The 19,175-nt window shown below is 51.0% G+C and overlaps 2 protein-coding genes across 13 annotated transcripts; one reads left to right on the plus strand and one right to left on the minus strand.

The window, feature by feature from the left end:
- The first annotated feature begins 1,295 nt into the window (after positions 1–1,295).
- On the plus strand, positions 1,296–6,678 carry Psmc3 (proteasome 26S subunit, ATPase 3). Of its 2 annotated transcripts, NM_031595.2 has the most exons (12): positions 1,296–1,607; positions 1,864–1,947; positions 2,249–2,374; positions 2,780–2,884; positions 2,969–3,031; positions 3,252–3,389; positions 4,067–4,210; positions 4,317–4,465; positions 5,171–5,267; positions 5,414–5,559; positions 6,311–6,392; positions 6,498–6,677. In NM_031595.2, the coding sequence occupies exons 1-12, from the start codon at positions 1,524–1,526 to the stop codon at positions 6,606–6,608; spliced, it is 1,329 nt and encodes a 442-aa protein (NP_113783.2). In that variant the 5' UTR covers positions 1,296–1,523; the 3' UTR covers positions 6,609–6,677. The 2 variants fall into 2 exon arrangements, with proteins under 2 accessions (NP_113783.2, XP_038960723.1); XM_039104795.1 differs by lacking the exons at positions 1,296–1,607; positions 1,864–1,947; positions 2,249–2,374; positions 2,780–2,884; positions 2,969–3,031 and having other exon boundaries at positions 4,051–4,210; positions 6,498–6,678.
- A 2,203-nt stretch (positions 6,679–8,881) lies between these two features.
- On the minus strand, positions 8,882–17,932 carry Slc39a13 (solute carrier family 39 member 13). Of its 11 annotated transcripts, none has more exons than NR_174175.1 (10): positions 16,628–16,697; positions 14,878–15,186; positions 12,743–12,856; positions 12,317–12,438; positions 11,643–11,744; positions 11,454–11,543; positions 10,778–10,923; positions 10,415–10,547; positions 10,177–10,276; positions 8,882–10,084 (listed from the first exon to the last, which is right to left on the minus strand). NR_174175.1 is itself a non-coding variant. In XM_063283288.1 (10 exons), the coding sequence occupies exons 2-10, from the start codon at positions 15,176–15,178 to the stop codon at positions 10,009–10,011; spliced, it is 1,128 nt and encodes a 375-aa protein (XP_063139358.1). In that variant the 5' UTR covers positions 15,179–15,186; positions 16,628–16,884; the 3' UTR covers positions 8,882–10,008. The 11 variants fall into 11 exon arrangements, 8 of the variants coding, with proteins under 8 accessions (XP_063139358.1, NP_001386187.1, XP_063139359.1 ...); NR_174176.1 differs by having other exon boundaries at positions 10,778–10,828; positions 11,454–11,566; XM_063283288.1 differs by having other exon boundaries at positions 10,778–10,828; positions 12,317–12,477; positions 16,628–16,884.
- Positions 17,933–19,175: the final 1,243 nt, after the last annotated feature.

Raw genomic sequence — 19,175 nt, forward strand, 5'->3', positions numbered from 1 at the left:
CAGAATATCTGACACACTTTCTGTGAAGCAGGAATTATGAAGGACTGGTCTACTTGTCTTGGCAAAGTTTGGCAGTTGACTGCCTCTGTGTCCCTCTTGTCCACAGGTTGGACAGTAGTATGCTGTCAGCAGTTGAGGGGGGCAGTCTTTTGCCCGGTGGCTAGCTTTGTCACATTTGAATCAAACTCCGTATGAAGGGTCTTCAATGCCCATCATCTTCTTTGAAGTAGTATTCAGGTAATGTCAGGAGCTGATGCATCTCAATGTCACACACACAAAAAAGCCTTGTTATTAAAACAACATCCGAAATGCCGTATCCCATGGATTTCTGGTGTATCTGAAGACCGTCTATGTCCCTGTAGTATATCTGAATAGGCAAACATTGCTTCTTTCTAGCTACTTACTATCTGTGTAACTTTGAAAACATCTACAGGCTAAATAAAGCTTATTTCTGTAACTAACTAAACTAGTATCTAACATGACCATAAATTTGATTATTTATAGGTAACTACTAACTTGCATTTCAAATTACCCTAAACGGTCTGTAATAGCAGCTTTCAAGGACTACAACTTTATGCTACATTTTAAATGAGTTGCATCGATATAATAATACCTTAAACAAGAGTTGAAACAGAGATACTGTATGTTGTAACAAAAATAATCCCCCTGTGTGAGCAGTTCGATCTGCATTAATATTAGTAGAAGCAGTGGTTTATCTGGGATTTGTTAGGTTATTTTTGATTAAGACTCACACTGTGGCCAGAATAGCTAGAAATGCACTATGTAGCACAGGCTGGCCTTAAATAGGCAGCAATCCCTCTGCTTCAGCAGTGGCTCAGTGGCTGGAATGACAAGGATGTGCCATCACACTTGGCAGTTTCTCTCTCTGTGCCCCCAACTCCCCTTCCTGGACTCACTCTATAAACCAGGCTGGCCTTAAACTCAGAGATCCGCCTGCCTCTGCCTCCAGGAGTGCTGGGACTAAAGGCGGACCACCATACTCGACATTTTGCAAATCTTTTTTTTTTTTTTTGAGCTGGGGACCGAACCCAGGGCCTTGCGCTTGCTAGGCAAGCGCTCTACCACTGAGCTAAATCCCCAACCCTGCAAATCTTTCAATTCCAAGTTTACCCGAGACCTTTTTGAACCTTCACCTGTGCAAACTCCTTTTCGGTTATCCGCCACGCTAAAAACTGCATTTCCCGAAAGACGCCGCGGCTCCCTCCTTTCTTCCGCCTTTTCCGGTCCTGCAGCGAGTCCCGCCCCGCCCGCGCGCCGGCCAATAGCAGCCCACCCATTTCTCCCTCACAAACTGGAGCAACCGGCGAGCCCGGGGCGGGCCCTGTGGCCTCGGTTTGGTTCGTGGAGTCCCAGCGGCAGATTCGCTCGGCAACGCGGACAGGGCCAATTCTGTCGCGTCAGGAATCGCGGGTGAAGTTCGCCACGGGTGGAGAGAAGACGTTGAGGAAAGCCGCGCTGGGCTCCCTCAGGGGCTCGTGCGCACTCCCAGTTTCGGCCTTTTCATGCAGGAAATGAATCTGCTGCCGACGCCCGAGAGTCCAGTGACTCGGCAGGAGAAGATGGCGACCGTGTGGGATGAAGCTGAGGTGAGTGCTGGGAGACCTGAGGAGCATCCCAAAGTTTGGGCTATAGGGTTAGACGTTCTTGGAGGGCGGGGAAGGTGGTAGCTGGAAGTCCAGGTCCGGTCTGGACTGGGCACAAAGCTTCTTGTGCTGTGGGCAGAATTCTGTCCCGACTTCATCCTGCTGTTGGGTTAAGGAAGTAGGCAGTGAGGAGGTTTGGGAACGTGGGATGGCAGCTCTTAGTTACAGTAAATAAGTACTTCTTCCCTTCTTTAAACAGCAAGATGGCATTGGGGAGGAGGTGCTCAAGATGTCCACAGAAGAGATCGTCCAGCGCACACGGCTGCTAGACAGCGAGATCAAGGTGGGCTCCTGGCTTCGGGGCAGGCAGCAGAGTTCCATTTTACAAACGAGGAAACTGAGGCTCAGAGAGGGAGTCATTCACACACAAACCCGCGGAAAATATCTAGCCCTATACCACAGCCACTTCATCACACTGGCCTTTTGTCTTGACCTCTGCAGTTTGGACATACACAGGCCGGACCTTCAGAAAGCGGTGGATCTGGTTGGATGGGGTCTCACGGGCTGCCTGGACCTCACCCATTATAGGGCCCTAATTAATGCAAGCTGAATCAGAGGTAAACATTTGTTTTCTCTTATCCCAGATCATGAAGAGTGAAGTGCTGCGAGTCACCCACGAACTCCAAGCCATGAAAGACAAAATCAAAGAGAACAGTGAGAAAATCAAAGTGAACAAAACCCTCCCATACCTAGTCTCCAACGTTATTGAGGTGTGTGTGTGAGTGTGGGTATGTGTAGGGGAAGAGGAGGAGGCAGTAGGGCTTGGAGACATCTTGGGATGGGGCCCATAGGGTAGGGTGTGTAAAAAGCTTTAACCTTACACTTCCTGAGACCCACATCCTAGACATAAGCCTGCAAAGTCCTTAGAAGTGTCACAGGTTTCTGCCTTTTTTCTTGTTTTTGTTTTTCCTTTTCTGAGGCAGATGGACTTTACAAACAGAAGCAGCACCTAATGTTATCAGCTCCCTAGTACATCAACTGTGCATTTATTAACCTTAAGGCTAGTTTGAGGAGGGAGGTAGGGTCTGTGGCCTCGTGGGTATAGGGAACTGTGTAAGCACACGCAGCAGTGGACTCTGGGAAGTTCAAGGGCATGAGCTTATTTTCCTTCTTAGTTGCTGGATGTTGACCCCAATGACCAGGAGGAGGATGGTGCCAATATTGACCTGGACTCGCAGAGGAAGGGCAAGTGTGCAGTGATCAAAACTTCTACCCGACAAGTAAGGCTAACTCAGTAACAGCCGGGCAGGGTCAGCATTGGGAAGTTTCAAGGTAGCTAAGCCTGCCTGTAACTGTTCCTACAGACGTACTTCCTGCCAGTGATTGGGTTGGTAGATGCCGAAAAGCTGAAGCCGGGAGACCTGGTGGTGAGTGATGCCTGCGCCCAGGCAGGGATTCTCCAGTGAGCTTCCTGCACAGGTCACTGTTGCCTCTGAACCTGCCACTGCTGCAGGCATTCTGTCTGCAGCCTCTTTGATTCCTGCAATTTGCCAGTCCTGTAGCTTTCTGTTTACATTACAAATAACTGTCCCCCAGAGCATTAGGCAGAGCTGGGACAAACACAAAGGCTCCATGCTCTGTTCTCAGGGTGTGAACAAAGACTCCTATCTGATCCTGGAGACCCTGCCCACCGAATATGACTCTCGGGTGAAGGCCATGGAGGTGGACGAGCGGCCCACAGAGCAATACAGTGACATTGGCGGCCTGGACAAGCAGATCCAGGAGGTGAGGGAGGCGAGGCTGCTGTCCACAGCCATGCCGGCTTTTTTACTTTTCATCTACTTGACCAGAGTGTATTCCCTTACTGTGGGAAAGAAAACCAAACCAAACCAAAGACACTGTCAAATGCTCGTAGCCTAGATTCCAGAGACATTGGCGATTGCAAGGCCATATAAAGGGCCAGAGCCCAAACTCCACTGAGGTTCCCAGTTTTTGCCCCAATGTCTTCCTCTCCTCCCTCCTTCCGTGTGTGTGGTGTGTTTGTATAAGTGCATATAAGACAGAAAATGTCAAGTATCCTGATCTTTACTCCACCCTTTCCCTGTGAGACCTGCTCCCTCACTGAACCTCCTGACTCTGACCCACAGCACCGGCTTGGGCCTTAGGCTTGTGTTTTATAGGCCTGGACTTTTACATGGGTCCTAGAGATTTAAACTTAGGTCCTCATGCTTATGCAGCAAGCACTCTAACTCTCTGAGCCTTGTTCCCAGTGCAGACCAGTGTCCTTATCTTTCTGTTCTGTCCTGACTGCCTTTAGGGTGGGGAATGGGGACGTTGATGCCTTTTTGTCGTGAGAGGAGGGAAGACGGCCTGTGCATTAGAGTAGGAAAGATGCAGACGAGATTTGGGCTGTAGGATCCCTCAGGGCATCACTTTCCTCACCTAGGACTTCTTCCTGGCAGCTGGTGGAAGCCATTGTCCTGCCTATGAACCACAAAGAGAAGTTTGAGAACTTGGGTATCCAGCCCCCAAAAGGAGTGCTGATGTATGGGCCGCCTGGTACAGGGAAGACTCTCCTCGCCCGAGCCTGTGCTGCTCAGACCAAGGTGTGTGAGGAATGGGGCATGGGGATGGTACTTGAAGCTGTATGAAACAGGCTTGAAGACTTTTTGAGCCTCGTGTGCCTTTGATCTGATCTGTCCCTTCTCTCAGGCCACCTTCTTGAAGCTGGCAGGCCCTCAGCTGGTGCAGATGTTTATTGGAGATGGCGCCAAGCTGGTCCGTGATGCTTTTGCCCTGGCCAAGGAGAAGGCACCATCTATTATCTTTATAGATGAGTTGGATGCCATTGGCACCAAGCGGTAAGGGAGTTCCGGGGACTTGCAAGGGTTGTTGGGGTGAGGTGTGAGCTAGGAGCTCACCTCCCAGCTATGTTACATCCCAGTTCTCTCCCATTCGGTCCCTCCCCTGGTTAGTAACACTTCTGTTTTTCTGCCTCCTAAATTCCTCATAGCTGACAGCTTGCTCTCAAGAGAGAAAACTGGCACCTCTCGTTTCAAAGTCTGTCATCACACACTACTAAAAAGCACCTCTAGGCCACCCTATTGCTTCTTAGCACAAATGCTAGATCTGTATAGCCTGTTCTTTCAGTCTCACTCTACCCACTCCCAACCCAGGCCGCCTCCCAGTACCCGATTGGTTTTCAGCTCTTTCTATTCACTGAGTGGTTGCCTGGCCCTTGTTTATAGACTCAAGAACCCCTGCTTGGGGTTGGCTGTCTGGGTTCCTGGTTGTAGATATTTCTGGGTAAGTTCTGGGGATCATGTATTGCTCAGAGCCACAGCCCTAGCCTGGCTGTTTGTGCTCACTGTTTGTCACTAGCCCAGCACTGATCCCAGAAGCCTCTGCAAGCTTTGAATGCTGCAGTTAATTATTGGTGACCCTTTCTCTGTACCAGTCCCTGGGCTGGGAGCCTCAAGTTGAGGCAACCATTTCCCTGGACAAGTTGGAATAGCCTGTGCTTATGCCGTGGTGTCACTGGCATCTCGGGCTCCTGTGCACCGCAGCTTCGACAGTGAAAAGGCAGGGGACCGAGAGGTGCAGAGGACCATGCTAGAGCTCCTGAACCAGCTGGATGGCTTCCAGCCCAACACCCAAGTGAAGGTGAGTGCAGGGCTGACTCCATCGGCTTAGGTACTGACAGCTCGGGCTCTCCTTCTCCCCGGGCTGCCTCCTGTTGCTGCTGTGATGTGTGCTTGTGTTGGATGTCCTGCTCCTCAGTTCAGGTTGCTGCTTCCCCTCTTCCTTAGGTAATTGCAGCCACTAACAGGGTGGACATCCTGGACCCTGCCCTGCTCCGCTCAGGACGCCTAGACCGCAAGATTGAGTTTCCAATGCCCAATGAGGAGGCCCGAGCCAGAATTATGCAGATCCACTCACGGAAGATGAACGTCAGGTCAGCTGCAACAGCTTTTTCAGCCTTCAATTTTCATGACTCTGTACTGTTAGTTCCCGGCCTCCGATCCCCCACCCCCATGCATGCACACAGCCTCCATTTCTGCCCATTGCCTGAGGTAGAGTTTTGCTGGGGCTCAGACCCTCCTGGGTGCTGTGGTACTCAAAGTCACCTGTGCCCCATCCTCCCATTGAAGACACATAGGCCTTCGCAGCCCAGTAGATGGACACAGCCCAAGCATGGCTTAGGAGCATGTAACCAGGACCAGATAGATGATCTGAACTCAGATCTATACAACTTTCAGCACGTGACCTGTGTTTTGTTTTTGAAAGTTGAGGATAAATCATTCCAGTTTGAGATTTAGCCATGGTGATGTCTTAGGCACAGTGCTTGGCACATGAGGGCAGATGATGGGCAGCTGCATTGTGCTGGCTGATGCATGGCTTCATCAGGAATCATACTGTCTTTTGTCTATATAACCCCATGTTCCCAGCCTCAGGCAAACCTGCTTCCTGGGATCTCAGATGCAGGGTTCTAGAAGGCTGGTTTATGTATAGATCCTATACATAGGATCTCATTTACCTTTGGCTCCTTTCTTCTCTTTATACTAGAAGAAAAGTCAGGGTGGATAAAGACTTGCCTGCCAGCAGAAGCAAGTTGATTTTATTGTTTCATGGGTGCATAGGACTCCTTCCCTTTGCTGTTCGCTCTCCATGACTAATCAAGCTCTGGTGTCTTGTCCTTTCTCCAGTCCTGATGTGAACTATGAAGAGCTGGCTCGCTGCACTGATGACTTCAATGGGGCCCAGTGCAAGGCCGTGTGTGTGGAGGCGGTGAGTGCTCAGGGTGGGTGGGTGGGCTGAGTCAAGCCTTGCCCTTTCCCTGGGTAGCTCAGGGGTGCAGGGAGGCATTCTGGATCATATCTGTCCTGGCTGCAGGGTATGATCGCACTGCGCAGGGGTGCCACGGAGCTCACTCACGAGGACTACATGGAGGGCATCCTGGAGGTGCAGGCCAAGAAGAAAGCCAACCTGCAGTACTATGCCTAGGGACACCTCTAGTCTGTCTGCTGGTCCGGGGGCTACGGTTGATAATAAAGGGGGTTTTTGTTCTTTGCCACCAGTCTCTCTCAGCCTCCGTGGACTCTGGGTGGGGGCAGAATATATGAGAAGGCCTTTTCCTCGGGAGCTACAGCCTCAAAAATCCTGTAGGTGGCCATGGGGGGTGGCTGTCTGGATAAGGCCCTATGGCAGGGAGGTGCAGGGCACAGCTGTTGCCTGAGTCCTCCCCAGTCCCTCCTCCCACAGTCTCCTTCCGTCTCTCTCCACTGTTCATTGCTATAGCTCTGACCTACTTTGAGTCAAGAAGGAAGGGCCCATTTCGCATTGGTACTCCAGTTCTTACTGTCTTCTGAAACCAACATTTAGGGTTTTAGGTTTTTTTTTTTTTAAGATTTATTTATTATATATAAGTACACTGTTGCTGTCTTCAGACACACCAGAAGAGAGCGTCAGATCTCATTACAGATGGTTGTGAGCCACCATGTGGGTTCTGGAAATTGAACTCAGGACCTCAGGAAGAGCAGTCAGTGCTCTTAACCGCTGAGCCATCTCTCCAGCCCTAGGGTTTTAGTTCTTGACTAATGCCCCAATGTCCTGGCTTTTGGACCACATGTTTTTCCATGACTTTATTCATCCTTCTCATTTTTTCTGGCTCACAAAATAACCTTTAGCAAGATCCATACTAATTTTGCCATCTGCCCTGCTCTGTATGGCGCCCCATGGCCTTCAGTTTGCTGTGATCTTGCTAGACCTATTCTCGCTGCCCCAAGTGCTGAGGTTACAGGCATGTCCCACCAGTCCCAGTTTTACATGGCACTGGAATGGAATTTAGGATTTTGTATTTGTTAGGCAAGGACTCTACTAACTTTAAGATGCATTTTCCAGCCCCCTATAAAAGTCTTAATGCATAAATTTTATCAGGATAGTTGCTGGAGAATCTGTATTTACCTCAAAAATTTCCAAATTTGCCAAAAAGGGGGCACAAAAAAAAAGCCCTTGCTACTTCCCTTTCTTCTTTCCTTATCTCAAGTGGACACGGCTGCAGCAAGCTACAGTCATACCTCTGCAGGCTACCGTGCTGGCTCTCTAGTTTTGCCCTCCCCACATTGTGGCTCACTGAGCCTGCTGGTCACGGTGTGGCTACATCTTGCTCCAGGTGCTCACCAGCTAAAGTGTGGATTGTCCTCTGGCCTAGACTTAGGTGTCCTGTCTTCCCAACCACATGGGATTTGCTCCTGGCCACAAAACAAGTGAATGCAGGTACCACCTTTTCTCTCACAGTACTACAGGATCCCCTTCTACATCCCCTGGGGCTGTGTACAGTGGTGGACAGTAATCCTTGGCATGTGCATCTCAGCCACCCTGCAGGGCCTCATGCCACAGCGGCAGCCCTCACTGAACACCCGATGTCATCAGAGACAGCTGGGCTTGGACCTTTCGGGTCCATGTCAGCTAGGTGGAACCGAGCTCCCTCTTGGCTGCTGTGCTGATGAGACACTGGCAGCTGAGCATTTCCAGCTAAGGGCGTGGCTGATTCTGTTTCCCCAGCTACTTGCTCTGGACTCCTGGCCACACAGATGGTTGTCCCAACCAGTGGGCTGCTAAAGGCTGTTTATTAGCTGGACAAAGGATTCTCCTGCAGAGGCTGATGGAGATGCAGTGCCCCCTGCTGTGTGAGGATAATGGTGCAGTCTAAGGGAGCTTGGTAAAGACCCTCTTCTCCAGCCAGGATTAGGGAAGTGGATGGCGTGGGAAGGCTCGAGTGAGACAGGACCTCGAGTTCACTGTTCTGCCTGATATATTACTATATCCAGTGCTCCTTCCCACATGCCCTCCTTTTTTAACCCCCTTGTTTTTCATGATTTGGGTTTCATGTAGCCTAGGCTGGCCTTTTAACTCCAGATTCTTGTGCTGCCTCCATTTCTGGTTGCTGAAGTTACAGTATGACAGCACACCTAGCTTCTTAAATGAACTATAATCTCATTGAAGTCAAAGCAGGAGATGACTTTGTGGCTCCAAGTCCCCAGATGAGAATTGTTAAGAAAGAACAGGGAAATAAATACCGTGGCTTTTTACATCCATAAGATCACTAATGGTAATGAAGGCTCAAATGGGTGCTCAAGCATTACTGGGATAAGAAGCTAACAGTGAAGCATGGCAGGAAAATAGAGCCCTTTCGAGATGCACAGCAAGTGTGACACACAGACCTGCAGAGAGACTTAGGAAGAGCTGTGTGACAGCCCTAGTGTGTGGACGAGGCAGCCAATCTAGGTAATATTTATTATATCTACAGAACAAATATTTACAGATAAGATGAACCACAGAGTAACTGTGCAATCATTCAGATTCTTCAGTGGCCTCTTCTCTAACGTCCACAGTTGAGCAGCAGGGCTGGAGTCTGGCTGTAGATTGGGCCAGCTGAGTACCTGGGCATCAGCCAAGGGAAATAGTTGGGGATTATGGCTTCAGCGTTCTCCCAGTTCACATTCCTGAGCACTGACAATGTGGAGCCTTCACCACCCCCGTCTTACACTTAACCCAAAGGACAAGGGGCCCTGAGCAGGAAAGGGCAGCATGGCTCATTCTCTCTGCCTGGGGCATGCATGCCTGCTGAACCCTGTGCTGGCAGGAGCATCCGGGAGAGCTGGCTGGGAGACTGCTAGCCTCGGACTACTTACTGACTCGCAGACTGCTGTTTGGCAGCCGGAGGTGGTGAGAGCTGCCCGTGTGGCCAGGGAGCATTTGTTGGGGAAATGTGCCAGCCAGGCTGGCTGTCCCTAGGAAGAGGTCTTGGAGCACTTGCCTGCTCAGTGCTGGGGAGGGGTAGGACATCAGTGCTAAGTGGGGCTGGGGCTACAAGCACCCACCTCCCCCTTCTTTGGCTGTAGAGGTGGTGTAGGAAGGGTAAGGAAAATGGATAGCAGAGAAAAGCTGTGTAGCCTCTGCTTCTAAGGTGCTTTGGGCAACTTAGATATGTGAGCAGAGAGCTTTTGTTTGGATATTTTCTTTTTCCTTCTCTTCTCTCTTGGCTAGAGCCCAGGAGGAACAACTTTGGGCTATAGCCCTCTTCAAGCTGTAGCCCTGGGCTCATGGGGCTGGTTTCTTTGTCAAGTGAGAAGTGAGTCTTGTGCTGGCACCGGGACTGCCATTCCTTGCTGCTAGGTGACAGTGGGGTGGCCGGGCAGATGCTACGTTGGGCTCTGGGTTCTGCACCCAGAGATCACAGTGTCGGTCTCTCTCTCACACTCTGGCTGCACGTGCACACCACACACTCCCTGTCCAGTGAGAGGCTGGCTCTACCATTCACCCTCTGCCTCTCACACACATAGTCACAGAACAAATTGGAGTCTCTTATTGCTTGCTATGCAGAGTGGGCTGTCAGCAGTGGTTATTCAACGAACAACGAGAGCAGCACCATCACCACGATACCGGAGCAGAGCAGCAGCACCTGCTGCAGGGAGTGCCTGTTGGGAGAGGGGGATTTAGGTGCCTGGACAGGCTGGACAGATGCAGCGGTTCCTCCTTGGCCCCAATAGCCATCCCACAGGTTGCTCACCATGGGTCATCTTCCTCCAAGAGGTCAGGTAGCACATTCACCAGGGCAACATAGAGAAAGCCTCCTGAGGTAAAGGGCAGGGTCCAGACCACCGTCTCCTCTGTAGGGAGGGAGGGCCGACTGGTAGTGAGCTCAGGGCACATGTACCCCGCCCTCCTGCACAGGACACCAGGCAGATACTACCCAATAGCAGCAGGGCAGAGGTGCCTCGTGAACACACTGTCCACCACTCTCTTACCTACTCCTTTGGGGGATTGCGTACAGATGGCAAAGCAGGCCCCCAGAAGGCCTCCCAGGGCTGTAGAAAACTGTAGCTTGGCTGCGGTCCATCGGTCAAAGCCAGCCCGGAGCAGGATAGCAAAGTCACCCACCTGAGGAAAGGCTCAGATGTTCAACCAAGAACCAGATCATAGGAACACCCAGCCTCCTGTCTACCCTACCCCTGGGCCAGTATCTGATGAAGCCATGCCTGCTCCCCACCCTCCCTCTCCCCCACTTCTGTGGGCAAGGCCCACACCAAATCCTTAAACAAGTTGCACACCCATGTTGAGCATAGGAACCTTGGAATCCCCGACCCTAGGACCACGATCTGGGTACTTACCTCATGGGGGATCTCATGCAGGAGGATGGCCATGGTGGTTAGAAGCCCAATCTGCAGAGATTCGAGCCTGAGTCTATGATGCCTTTATGGGGTTACTAGGCTTCCCCAACACCCAGTCCCTCATAAACATGTATTCTGCTTTGAGTCTGCTATAGGAAAGACAGTAGTGACTAAAGGAGACAAAGCTTGCCTCTCAGACTTAACAAGGTAATATGATATCATCTACAGATGTGCCAGGAAAGACAGTAGTGACTAAAGGAGACTTAAGGTAGTATGATGTCATCTACAGGTGTGTTGGGCTGCATTCACAGCACACTGGGATATGTGCAACCCCAAGCTGCAGGTTGGACATTTACTGCTTTTCCTAGTTCAGCTCCCAGCACCCACATTAGGTGGCTCACAACTGCCTGTAACTGCAGCTCCAGGGAATCCAAATCCAGCTTGATCGTTTGGCCTCCAAAAGTCCACACATGTGGCACCAGCACAAACATGCGAACAAAAATAAATCTTTGAGGACAATCAAGGTGAAGGGAGAAAGTGAAGAAGGCAGCATCCAGGAGAGGAATAGGGACCAGGTTTCACAAAGGTACTGTTAATAAAAGCAAGAAGCAGAGGCTGTTTTGGAGACTGATCTTACAGTAGACACTGCCAGAGCTCTACTTGTCCCACCCCTTACCTTTTTGCTCACAAGGAAGCTGGCAGCCACAGCCAGCCCATGGGTGAAGTTGTCAATGGTATTGGCCAGCAGGTTGAGATAGCCACTGACCTGTATGAGGGGAGAGAGCCAGGCTGAGCCAGGGAGGCAGAGCTGAGTCAGCCATTCAGCTCTGCAGCTGCAGGAGGGGGGCCCGCATGGGCCACTCACTTTGAGGTTCCGGACCACGGCTCTCAGGCCGGGCTCTGCAGCCGGCTGGGCCAGACAGTGGCCTCCATTGAGCGCGGCAGCAGTGGGGTCTTTGCTGGGGGCCTACAGCCAGAAGAAGGAGAGAGAGGAGACATTAGATGCCCCCACTCAGACAGGCAGGCAGAAAGAGAGAGTGAGGACAGGAGATGATGAATACCTCTTTGATTTGGCTAGACTTTGCTGATCCATCGGCTGGGTTCCTCCAAGTCATCAGATCTCAACCCCACACTGCTGTTTCTATCCATCTAGGACAGTGCTTCTTAACCTTTCTAATGCTGCAACCCCTTAATACAGTTTCTCATGTTGTGCTGACCCCCAACCATACATTTTGTTGCTACTTCGTGGCTGTAATTTTTTTCTGCTGTTATGAATTGTAATGCAAATATCCTATATGCAGATGATATTAGGCAACCCCTATGAAGGGTGGTTTGACCCCCAGGTTGAGAACCACTGACCTAAACAATTAAACTACTTCAGAGGCTAATACTGTTGCTCTCAAGAGTAAGAAATGAGAGCTGGGAGATATCTTAGACTTAACCTAGACCCTGGGCTTCTCCAGGCCCTGGGTTCCACTTTAGGAAAAAAACAAAACAAAACAAAACTGGTATACCCAGGCTCTGGGACTTGGGGCTCACCTGGCTAGGGTCCTCCTCCTTGCAGTTGAGGAACATCTTCTCCAATGCCAGGAAGGTCAGGAAGCCAGCGATGACCCACAGCCCCAGTTGTTGCTGTCGCTGCAGACTCTGCCCTTCAACACCTGCAGGGGAAGCACTAACAGGCCATGCCAAGCCAGTGGCTAGAAGGGAGCCATTTAGAATGAGGCCTAGATCAGAGCTAGTCCAGGGCATTGTGGGGCTGCCAGGCGTGTGTTAGGGACTACCTACTGAACAAGCAACTGGGCCCTAGAACTCCCAATGAGGCCAGGGCATCAGGATTAGACCTTCCCTCTCAAGTAAGCTTTTTTGGCTATCTCTTCCCATACCCTCTCCCAGACGCTGTAGAGCCAGCAGGGCCTAGGTTAACCCGAGGATGGACACCAGCTCTGTAATGTTGTCACTCACCGGGGCTGATGTTACAGGTGTAGGCCCACGCCTCTGGCAGCAAGTGCAGAAACACATTGCCCAGGAGTCCACCTAAGGCAAAGCTGAGCAGCTGCTTCAGGCGCCAGGCTCCAGCTGCAAAGAGAGACATGAGGTCTGGCACTGAGCCTCTGCTACTAAGCCCACCCACCTTACTGGCTTTCTAGACTGCAAGCTTCCAAAGGCTTGATTTGGGCCACTGCTTTTCTGGGTCTCCACATCCCACAGGCCCAGCAAGGGTTCTCAGGAGGATCTACTGTGCTGTGGAATCATTGTGGATTTACTGACTACTATTGGTTAAGAGATGGGCTTATATCCTGGCAAGTTCCAGATCTTTAATCCATCTAATGGCAACCACAAGATAAAAACTTCTGAGACTTAGTTTACCCATGTATAAATTTGGATCTTGGCAGAATTAAACCACAATGCATAGAGCAAATGTTGATTAAATGGGAATTTCTTCAGCTAATTCCACCTTTAGAAAACTGACAGATCTTGGGACTTTTACTGGATTGCACATCCAGATTTGGAAATGCATTATGGAATATATGGAAGCCATATTCAGCTCTTCAGCTGATAGAGCAGCTGAGGCCTACAGGACAGATGTGCTGGTGGCGGGATGTGACACCCTCCCACCCTCCACCCTCCTTCGGGGACCCTGATGTCTCCAGGCTGGCCAGAGAGCACTTATAAAGTGGGAGTACAAAGGCTCCAAATGCATCATCCTGTACAGACCCCCGCTCAGGCCTCCACACAACAAGGAATCATTCTACCACAGAGCTGCCCCGCACCCTGGGACACCTGCTGCAAGGACATGACAGGCTCCAGAGGGGTTCTGGTCACAACTGGTAGCAACCATCAGACAGGCACCATCAACCAGGAGCCATCTGCATTACTGAATGATCCTGAGCCGGCAATTGGTAAAAGGCCAAGAGTATTTCTCACTGTCTATTCATTTGTTTTATTATTACTTGTAATGTGTGAGTATGGGTGCATGCGTGTTCATATGGAGGTCAGAGGACAACTTTATGGAAGGTTTGCTCTCTCCACCTTTACATGGCTTTCAGAAATTAACTCTGTTCTCCAGCCTTGCAGGGCAAGCACTTTTACCCACTGAGCCATTTTACCAGCCCTTCCCTTTCTAAGATTTATTCTTTGTTTTAGTTATACATAGTGCAGGTGCCTGCTAAGACCAGAGCATCCTGCTGGAGCTGTAGTTATGGACACTTGTGAGCTGCCTCACATGAGTGCTGACAATCAAACCTGGATCTTCTGGAAGAGCAGGATGTGCTCTCAATAGCTGAGCCGTCTCTCCAGCCCTAACCTTTTTAATTTGAAAAAGGGTTTCATATAGCACAGGCTGGCCTCTGCCTAAGTAGTAAAGATGACCTTGAGCTGGTTCTTTCATCTTCCGTGTGTGCTATACTCAGTCAAGTGTATGCTACCATATCCAGTCTTATGCAGTGCTGGGGACCGAGCTGCTGTGCACCAGGCAAGTGCGATACCAACTACACTACATCCCTAGCCTTTACCCCACTAACCAAAACTGGGGGTGGGGGGGTATGCAGCACTTGCTGCACCCAGGGTTCAACATGAGCCTTTAAACACCTGCCCCTTCCTTGTGCCAGGCAATCCTCCAAGTGCTTCATCTAAAACTCATGAGTTGGTATTTTCACTGGGGGGTGTTGAGAATTGAACCCAGGCCTTGAACATGTTAGGCAAGCATTCTACTACTAAATGACATGCTTTAGAATATTATCCCTATTTTAAAGTCTGACAGACTGAGGCAGAGTAAAGTTAACTAACTTGCCATGTGCTAACATAGTTGGTGGGTGGCAAAGTCAGGATTTGAGCCCAGGTAGTATGGCAGCCATATTGCCAGCCATTGTTCATACTGAGTCTGGGGAATGTTTGTTGATTGAAATAATAAACAGATGTGTGCATGAGTGAACAAATGAATAGTATACCCTATGCTCACAGGATCAAGGTGACGCTGGACTCAATGCTAGGCATACTATGTCTAGTATGCTTGGTATATGAGATGGCATTTTCTAAGAGCAAGCGGCATGTTTCCTACCCTTCAGACTGATCGTCAGGGCTACTGAAGGGTTACTCACCTTCTGATTGTAACATGGTCCCCATCTCCAGGGGAATGACCAGCAAGGGGAAAACCCCACTGAGCCCAACCATGAGAGAGCCCAAGAGGGAGCAGATCCAGGTGTCCAGTCGCTCCCCACTCAGCAGAGCCCCCCAGGACTCGCTTTCTTTACTATCCAGGCGACAGGCAGCTGCAGCCCCCAGGCTCCGGAGGGCTGGCTGGGAACCTCCAGCCCTTTCCAGGAGCTCCAGGGCAAGGACAGTGAGGAAGAGGAGCCTCTGGCCTGCCATACCACAGCCAGGGCAGGGACATCCAGGCATGCCGGGCACTAGAAAACACAAAGATTGCTCATGTGAGCTGCCTCCCTGGACCACACACCCCACTTAGGAAGCACAGCAGTTCTTCCCGCTCTCAACTGACCATGGCATCACACTCCTGCTCGCTCTGCAGAGGAAACAATCCCAAGGGTGGGTGCACAGAGCACCCTCTGCCCCTTCATACTTCTCCCAAGAACCACACATTTTTTCCTTCTGAGCTGGCTCCAGCCTATGTGTCAATGTGTCCGCCTGAGGCCAAACTTTCCTTAATGACTGGGTGAGGCACTGGCAGGTCTCCTTCAGCCACCGGAGGAGGAGGGACCATCCCTGCTGGGTGCCTCTAGCTGCCAGGAGAGGCTTGTGTGCCAGATTGTGCCTGCGAAGACACCCCAGGGTCTAAGGCCAGCACTGTCTAGCTTGATGGGTGGTACTAAGAAACACAGGTGGGGAAACTGAGTCATGGTCCAAATCTCTTCCTCCTAAATGATCTTCTTGTTCTTGGGCACCAAGAGACAGAGGTGGTGCTAAAGGGAAGAGATGCCTCACAGATGCCAGAGCCAGAGGCTATGGTGACTTACGGCTAACTAATTTGATACTCTAGCTTGCTTACTGTTTGACTGTGGGTAACTCCTGTAGTCCCTTTTGAGCCTGAGCGTCAGCATCCTGTCAGGGAGCGGCTGAGGTACTGCCTCCCGAACAGAGGTGAGCTTCACAGTGCAGGCAGTGCTGGCATGGAGGAGCTAATGCAAGTCCTCTGAATGCCAGGGGAGGCCTGAAGCACTCCCACAAGGAATGTGCACCGCAGACGGATCTCCGGATGGGGATGTGAGTCAACCAAGCAAGAAGTTCAATCTGGAAAGTTTAAAATGTGGTCTGTCCCATCTTACACTGGCTGTGACCTTGAACCTGCCTCAGTTTCCTCATTTGCTAATGGATGTGAAGAGAGAATTCATCTGCCTCTGGCTGGTGGGCTACAAGCCTACGTCTGGGACCTTCAGGCCATAATTAGTGACCCCACTCCCACCCCTACCCCTGGCTGCCACTGCCAACACCATCACACACACACACACACACACACACACACACACACACACACACACACACACAGAGCAAAGTTTCATTGGTACCAAGGCAGGCCCTAGCCAGGCCAAGTCCTTGGCAGGTCATGCAGAGGCAAGGGGGACCACAGGTTTAGCAGAGAGGTATGGGGTATGGAGAGAAAAGAAAAAGCAAGAGAAAGGAGAGTTAATAAAGCGAGCTAGAATGTCTGGTAGGAGAAGGCAAGAAGCGGGGCAGCAGGGAGGGCTGAGGGGGCAGCGTATGGGACGACAGAGGTAAAGAGCCAAAAAAGCAGGCAAGTTCGACTCCTAAACTCTGAGTGGCGACAGGTTTGGGAATTGACACGGTCCATCCCTCCCCGGACGCCGGCCTGAGGGTCCAGCGACCACTCACCGTGCAGCGGCAGAGGTGGCAGAGGTGGCAGCGGCAGCAGATGCAGCGCTCCGGGCGGGCCGGGCCATCCAGCTGCAGTCTTGCGCCCCGCCCCGGCTCTGCCTCGCCTGGCCCCGCCACTAGGCCCCCAGTCCGGAGCTACCCCCGGCGTGCAGCCACGTCACAGGGACAGTCCGGAACCTGACGCGCCCGGCTCCGGGGGGCTAGACGGAGCGACGCGGGGGGGGCGCTTCCGCCTCTTGCCGTGGGGGACCCGCGCGGTCAGCGCACTTCCGCTCGGGCCGGATTATGGGGCTGCGGGGAGGGTAGGACGGAAGTGGGTACCCTCATGGGCATCGCTTTTAGCCAAGCTAAACTAGGTTGAGGGCGGCACCCATGCGGGGACCGGGATCAACGGGGCGGCGGGACTTGAGTATGGCTGCTGCCTTCCTTCTGAGAATGCAGTGCCGGCAGTGGCCACACGGGGGCGTGCGTGGCTGCCAAACCGCTCCGTCTCGGGATAAGAGCAGGGCTGTGGTTCTCCTCTGAGTCAGCGGGCCTGGCTCCTCCATGAGCTAGGGAAAGGGGAAGTGCTTGCCTGCCGCAAGGAGGGGCCTGGCCCCGGGTACCTCAGAAGAGGGAATTTTATTCTTACTCATCGAATTATTTTTATGCTTTGGTTTTTTACTTGGAACCTCAGGCCACTATCTCCAGGACCTTAGTAACCCTTTGAGGCCCAATACATATTTCTAGACCCTGTGCCCTGGAATTCCAAGCCAGGATACAAAGGACTTTGTGTTCTCTTAACCTGACACAAGCTGGGCCTGAACTCTTAGACTAGTGGAGCCATTAATGGCAATAATAATTCAGTTCCCTGATGTAGTGTAGCCTTTTACTGACCATCTCTTTAGTAGTGTTACCTCACCAAATCATTTTATCCTTCAGGTGAGGGCCGACTGACAGACTGCCACGCAAATGGCAGAGCCGGAATTCAACTTGGATGTACCTCTACCTAGGTCATGTGGTAGCCACTTCAGGTCTAAGCTTGAACACAGGTGTGAATGTGGCCTAACATACCCCTTTTGAGGTTTGCATCCTTTTCTGGGAATCCGCTAGCAACTGACATGGAAGACATTTAACAGAGGCCAATGAGTACTCCCTTGGGCAGACTGTAAAAGATTCTGTGTCCAGTGGTAGAGCACTTGCCTAGCAAGCCCAAGGCCCTGGGTTCGGTCCCCAGCCCCGGAAAAAAAAAAAAAAAGAAAAGAAAAGAAAAGAAAAGAAAAGATTCTGTGTCTCATTAGTCCTCACCTCCCACTGAATCTCTCTATGGTCCCTTTTTCCTTCTGGGTGCTCTGAGAGCAGCCTGAACTCCCACTTCACAGCTGCTTCCTCCCTCACTTACCTCATTTGTGTGTGTATGTTTTATTTATTTTGAAATTGGTTTTATGTAGCTCTGACTGTTCTGGAACTTGCTTTGTAGATAGTGCTGGCCTTGAACCTACAGAGATCTACCTACTTGTACCTCCTTAGTACTGGGATTAAATATGTGTGCCACCACTCTTGGTATATTTCTTTATATATTTTTGATATGAGGTCTCATGCTAGACTGTCTCAGAACTTGTTACCTGGCAAAAGATGACCTAGAACTTGTGGACCTCCTAACTCTAGGCGTGCACTCCCACATCCAGTTTATGCAGTGCTGACACCCTGGGCATTGTGCATGCCAGGCAAGCACTCTATCAACTATATCCCCCCAGCCTTTTATACCCCCACCCCCTCCAACCCTGAGTCAGAATTTTCTCTGTGCAATCCTGCAACTCCATTTGTAGACCAGGCTGGCCTTGAACTCACAGAGATTCTCCTGCTTCTGCCTCCTGAGTGCTGTGTTTAAAGGCATGCACCGTCACACACGGCTAACATACAACATGTGTGCTTCCTAGACTTCCAGCTCCTTCCAAATGCTCCTTTCTGGCTCTCATCGACAGCCTCTGTTAAGTCTTCCAGGATGTGCTTCTAGGGCCTTCTGGAAGCTCTGAGACAGAATGCTTAGTCAGATTCTTTGCCACAGGGAGAAGGTGTTTAGGGATGCCACACTGGAACTTTAAAGATATCTTCCTCCCTGTATGCAAACCCTGTCATCTTATGCAAAGTACCTCACAATATGCAAATGATTTCACAATAACAACTGTCAGCATTCCTGCCTACAGAGGTCAAAGGGCTCCTAGCCAGCCAGGACACTAGCAAGACCCAGCTACAAGTACTAGTTACTGTATACCTTCTTCCCTCCTGGCCTGGAAGTAATACCAACAGAATCTAACCAATTAAAGGAGCAAGGGTGTGGGAGTGGGGACAGAGACAGGAGCAGAGTCGGGAGGGCGAAAAGGCCCATTGTTTGAAACAGACATTAAAAAGGTGATCTTGTGGGGAAGAGATGGCTCAGCAGCTAAAAGCACCGGCTGCTCTTCCAGAGGACGTGAGTTTAGTTCTCTGCACTCAAAAGATGACTCACAGCCATCTGTATCTCAAGTTTCAGGGAATCTGATGCCCTTTTTTGATCTCCACAGGC

The sequence above is a fragment of the Rattus norvegicus genome, chromosome 3, assembly GCF_036323735.1.
Source record: "Rattus norvegicus strain BN/NHsdMcwi chromosome 3, GRCr8, whole genome shotgun sequence".
NCBI classification, from domain to species: domain Eukaryota; kingdom Metazoa; phylum Chordata; class Mammalia; order Rodentia; family Muridae; genus Rattus; species Rattus norvegicus.

What these genes read in the sequence shown, in the direction of transcription:
- Slc39a13 (XM_063283288.1), bottom strand. Translation starts at nt 15,178, where the DNA reads ATGCCTGGATGTCCCTGCCCTGGCTGTGGTATGGCAGGCCAGAGGCTC. An exon ending in GACCATGTTACAATCAGAAG is followed by an intron (nt 12,857 to 14,877) that starts GTGAGTAACCCT and finishes CTCTCTTTGCAG; the next exon opens with CTGGAGCCTGGCGCCTGAAG. An exon ending in GCAATCCCCCAAAGGAGTAG is followed by an intron (nt 10,277 to 10,414) that starts GTAAGAGAGTGG and finishes CCCTCCCTACAG; the next exon opens with AGGAGACGGTGGTCTGGACC.
- Psmc3 (NM_031595.2), top strand. Translation starts at nt 1,524, where the DNA reads ATGCAGGAAATGAATCTGCTGCCGACGCCCGAGAGTCCAGTGACTCGG. An exon ending in TCAAAACTTCTACCCGACAA is followed by an intron (nt 2,885 to 2,968) that starts GTAAGGCTAACT and finishes CTGTTCCTACAG; the next exon opens with ACGTACTTCCTGCCAGTGAT. An exon ending in AGGCCGTGTGTGTGGAGGCG is followed by an intron (nt 6,393 to 6,497) that starts GTGAGTGCTCAG and finishes TCCTGGCTGCAG; the next exon opens with GGTATGATCGCACTGCGCAG.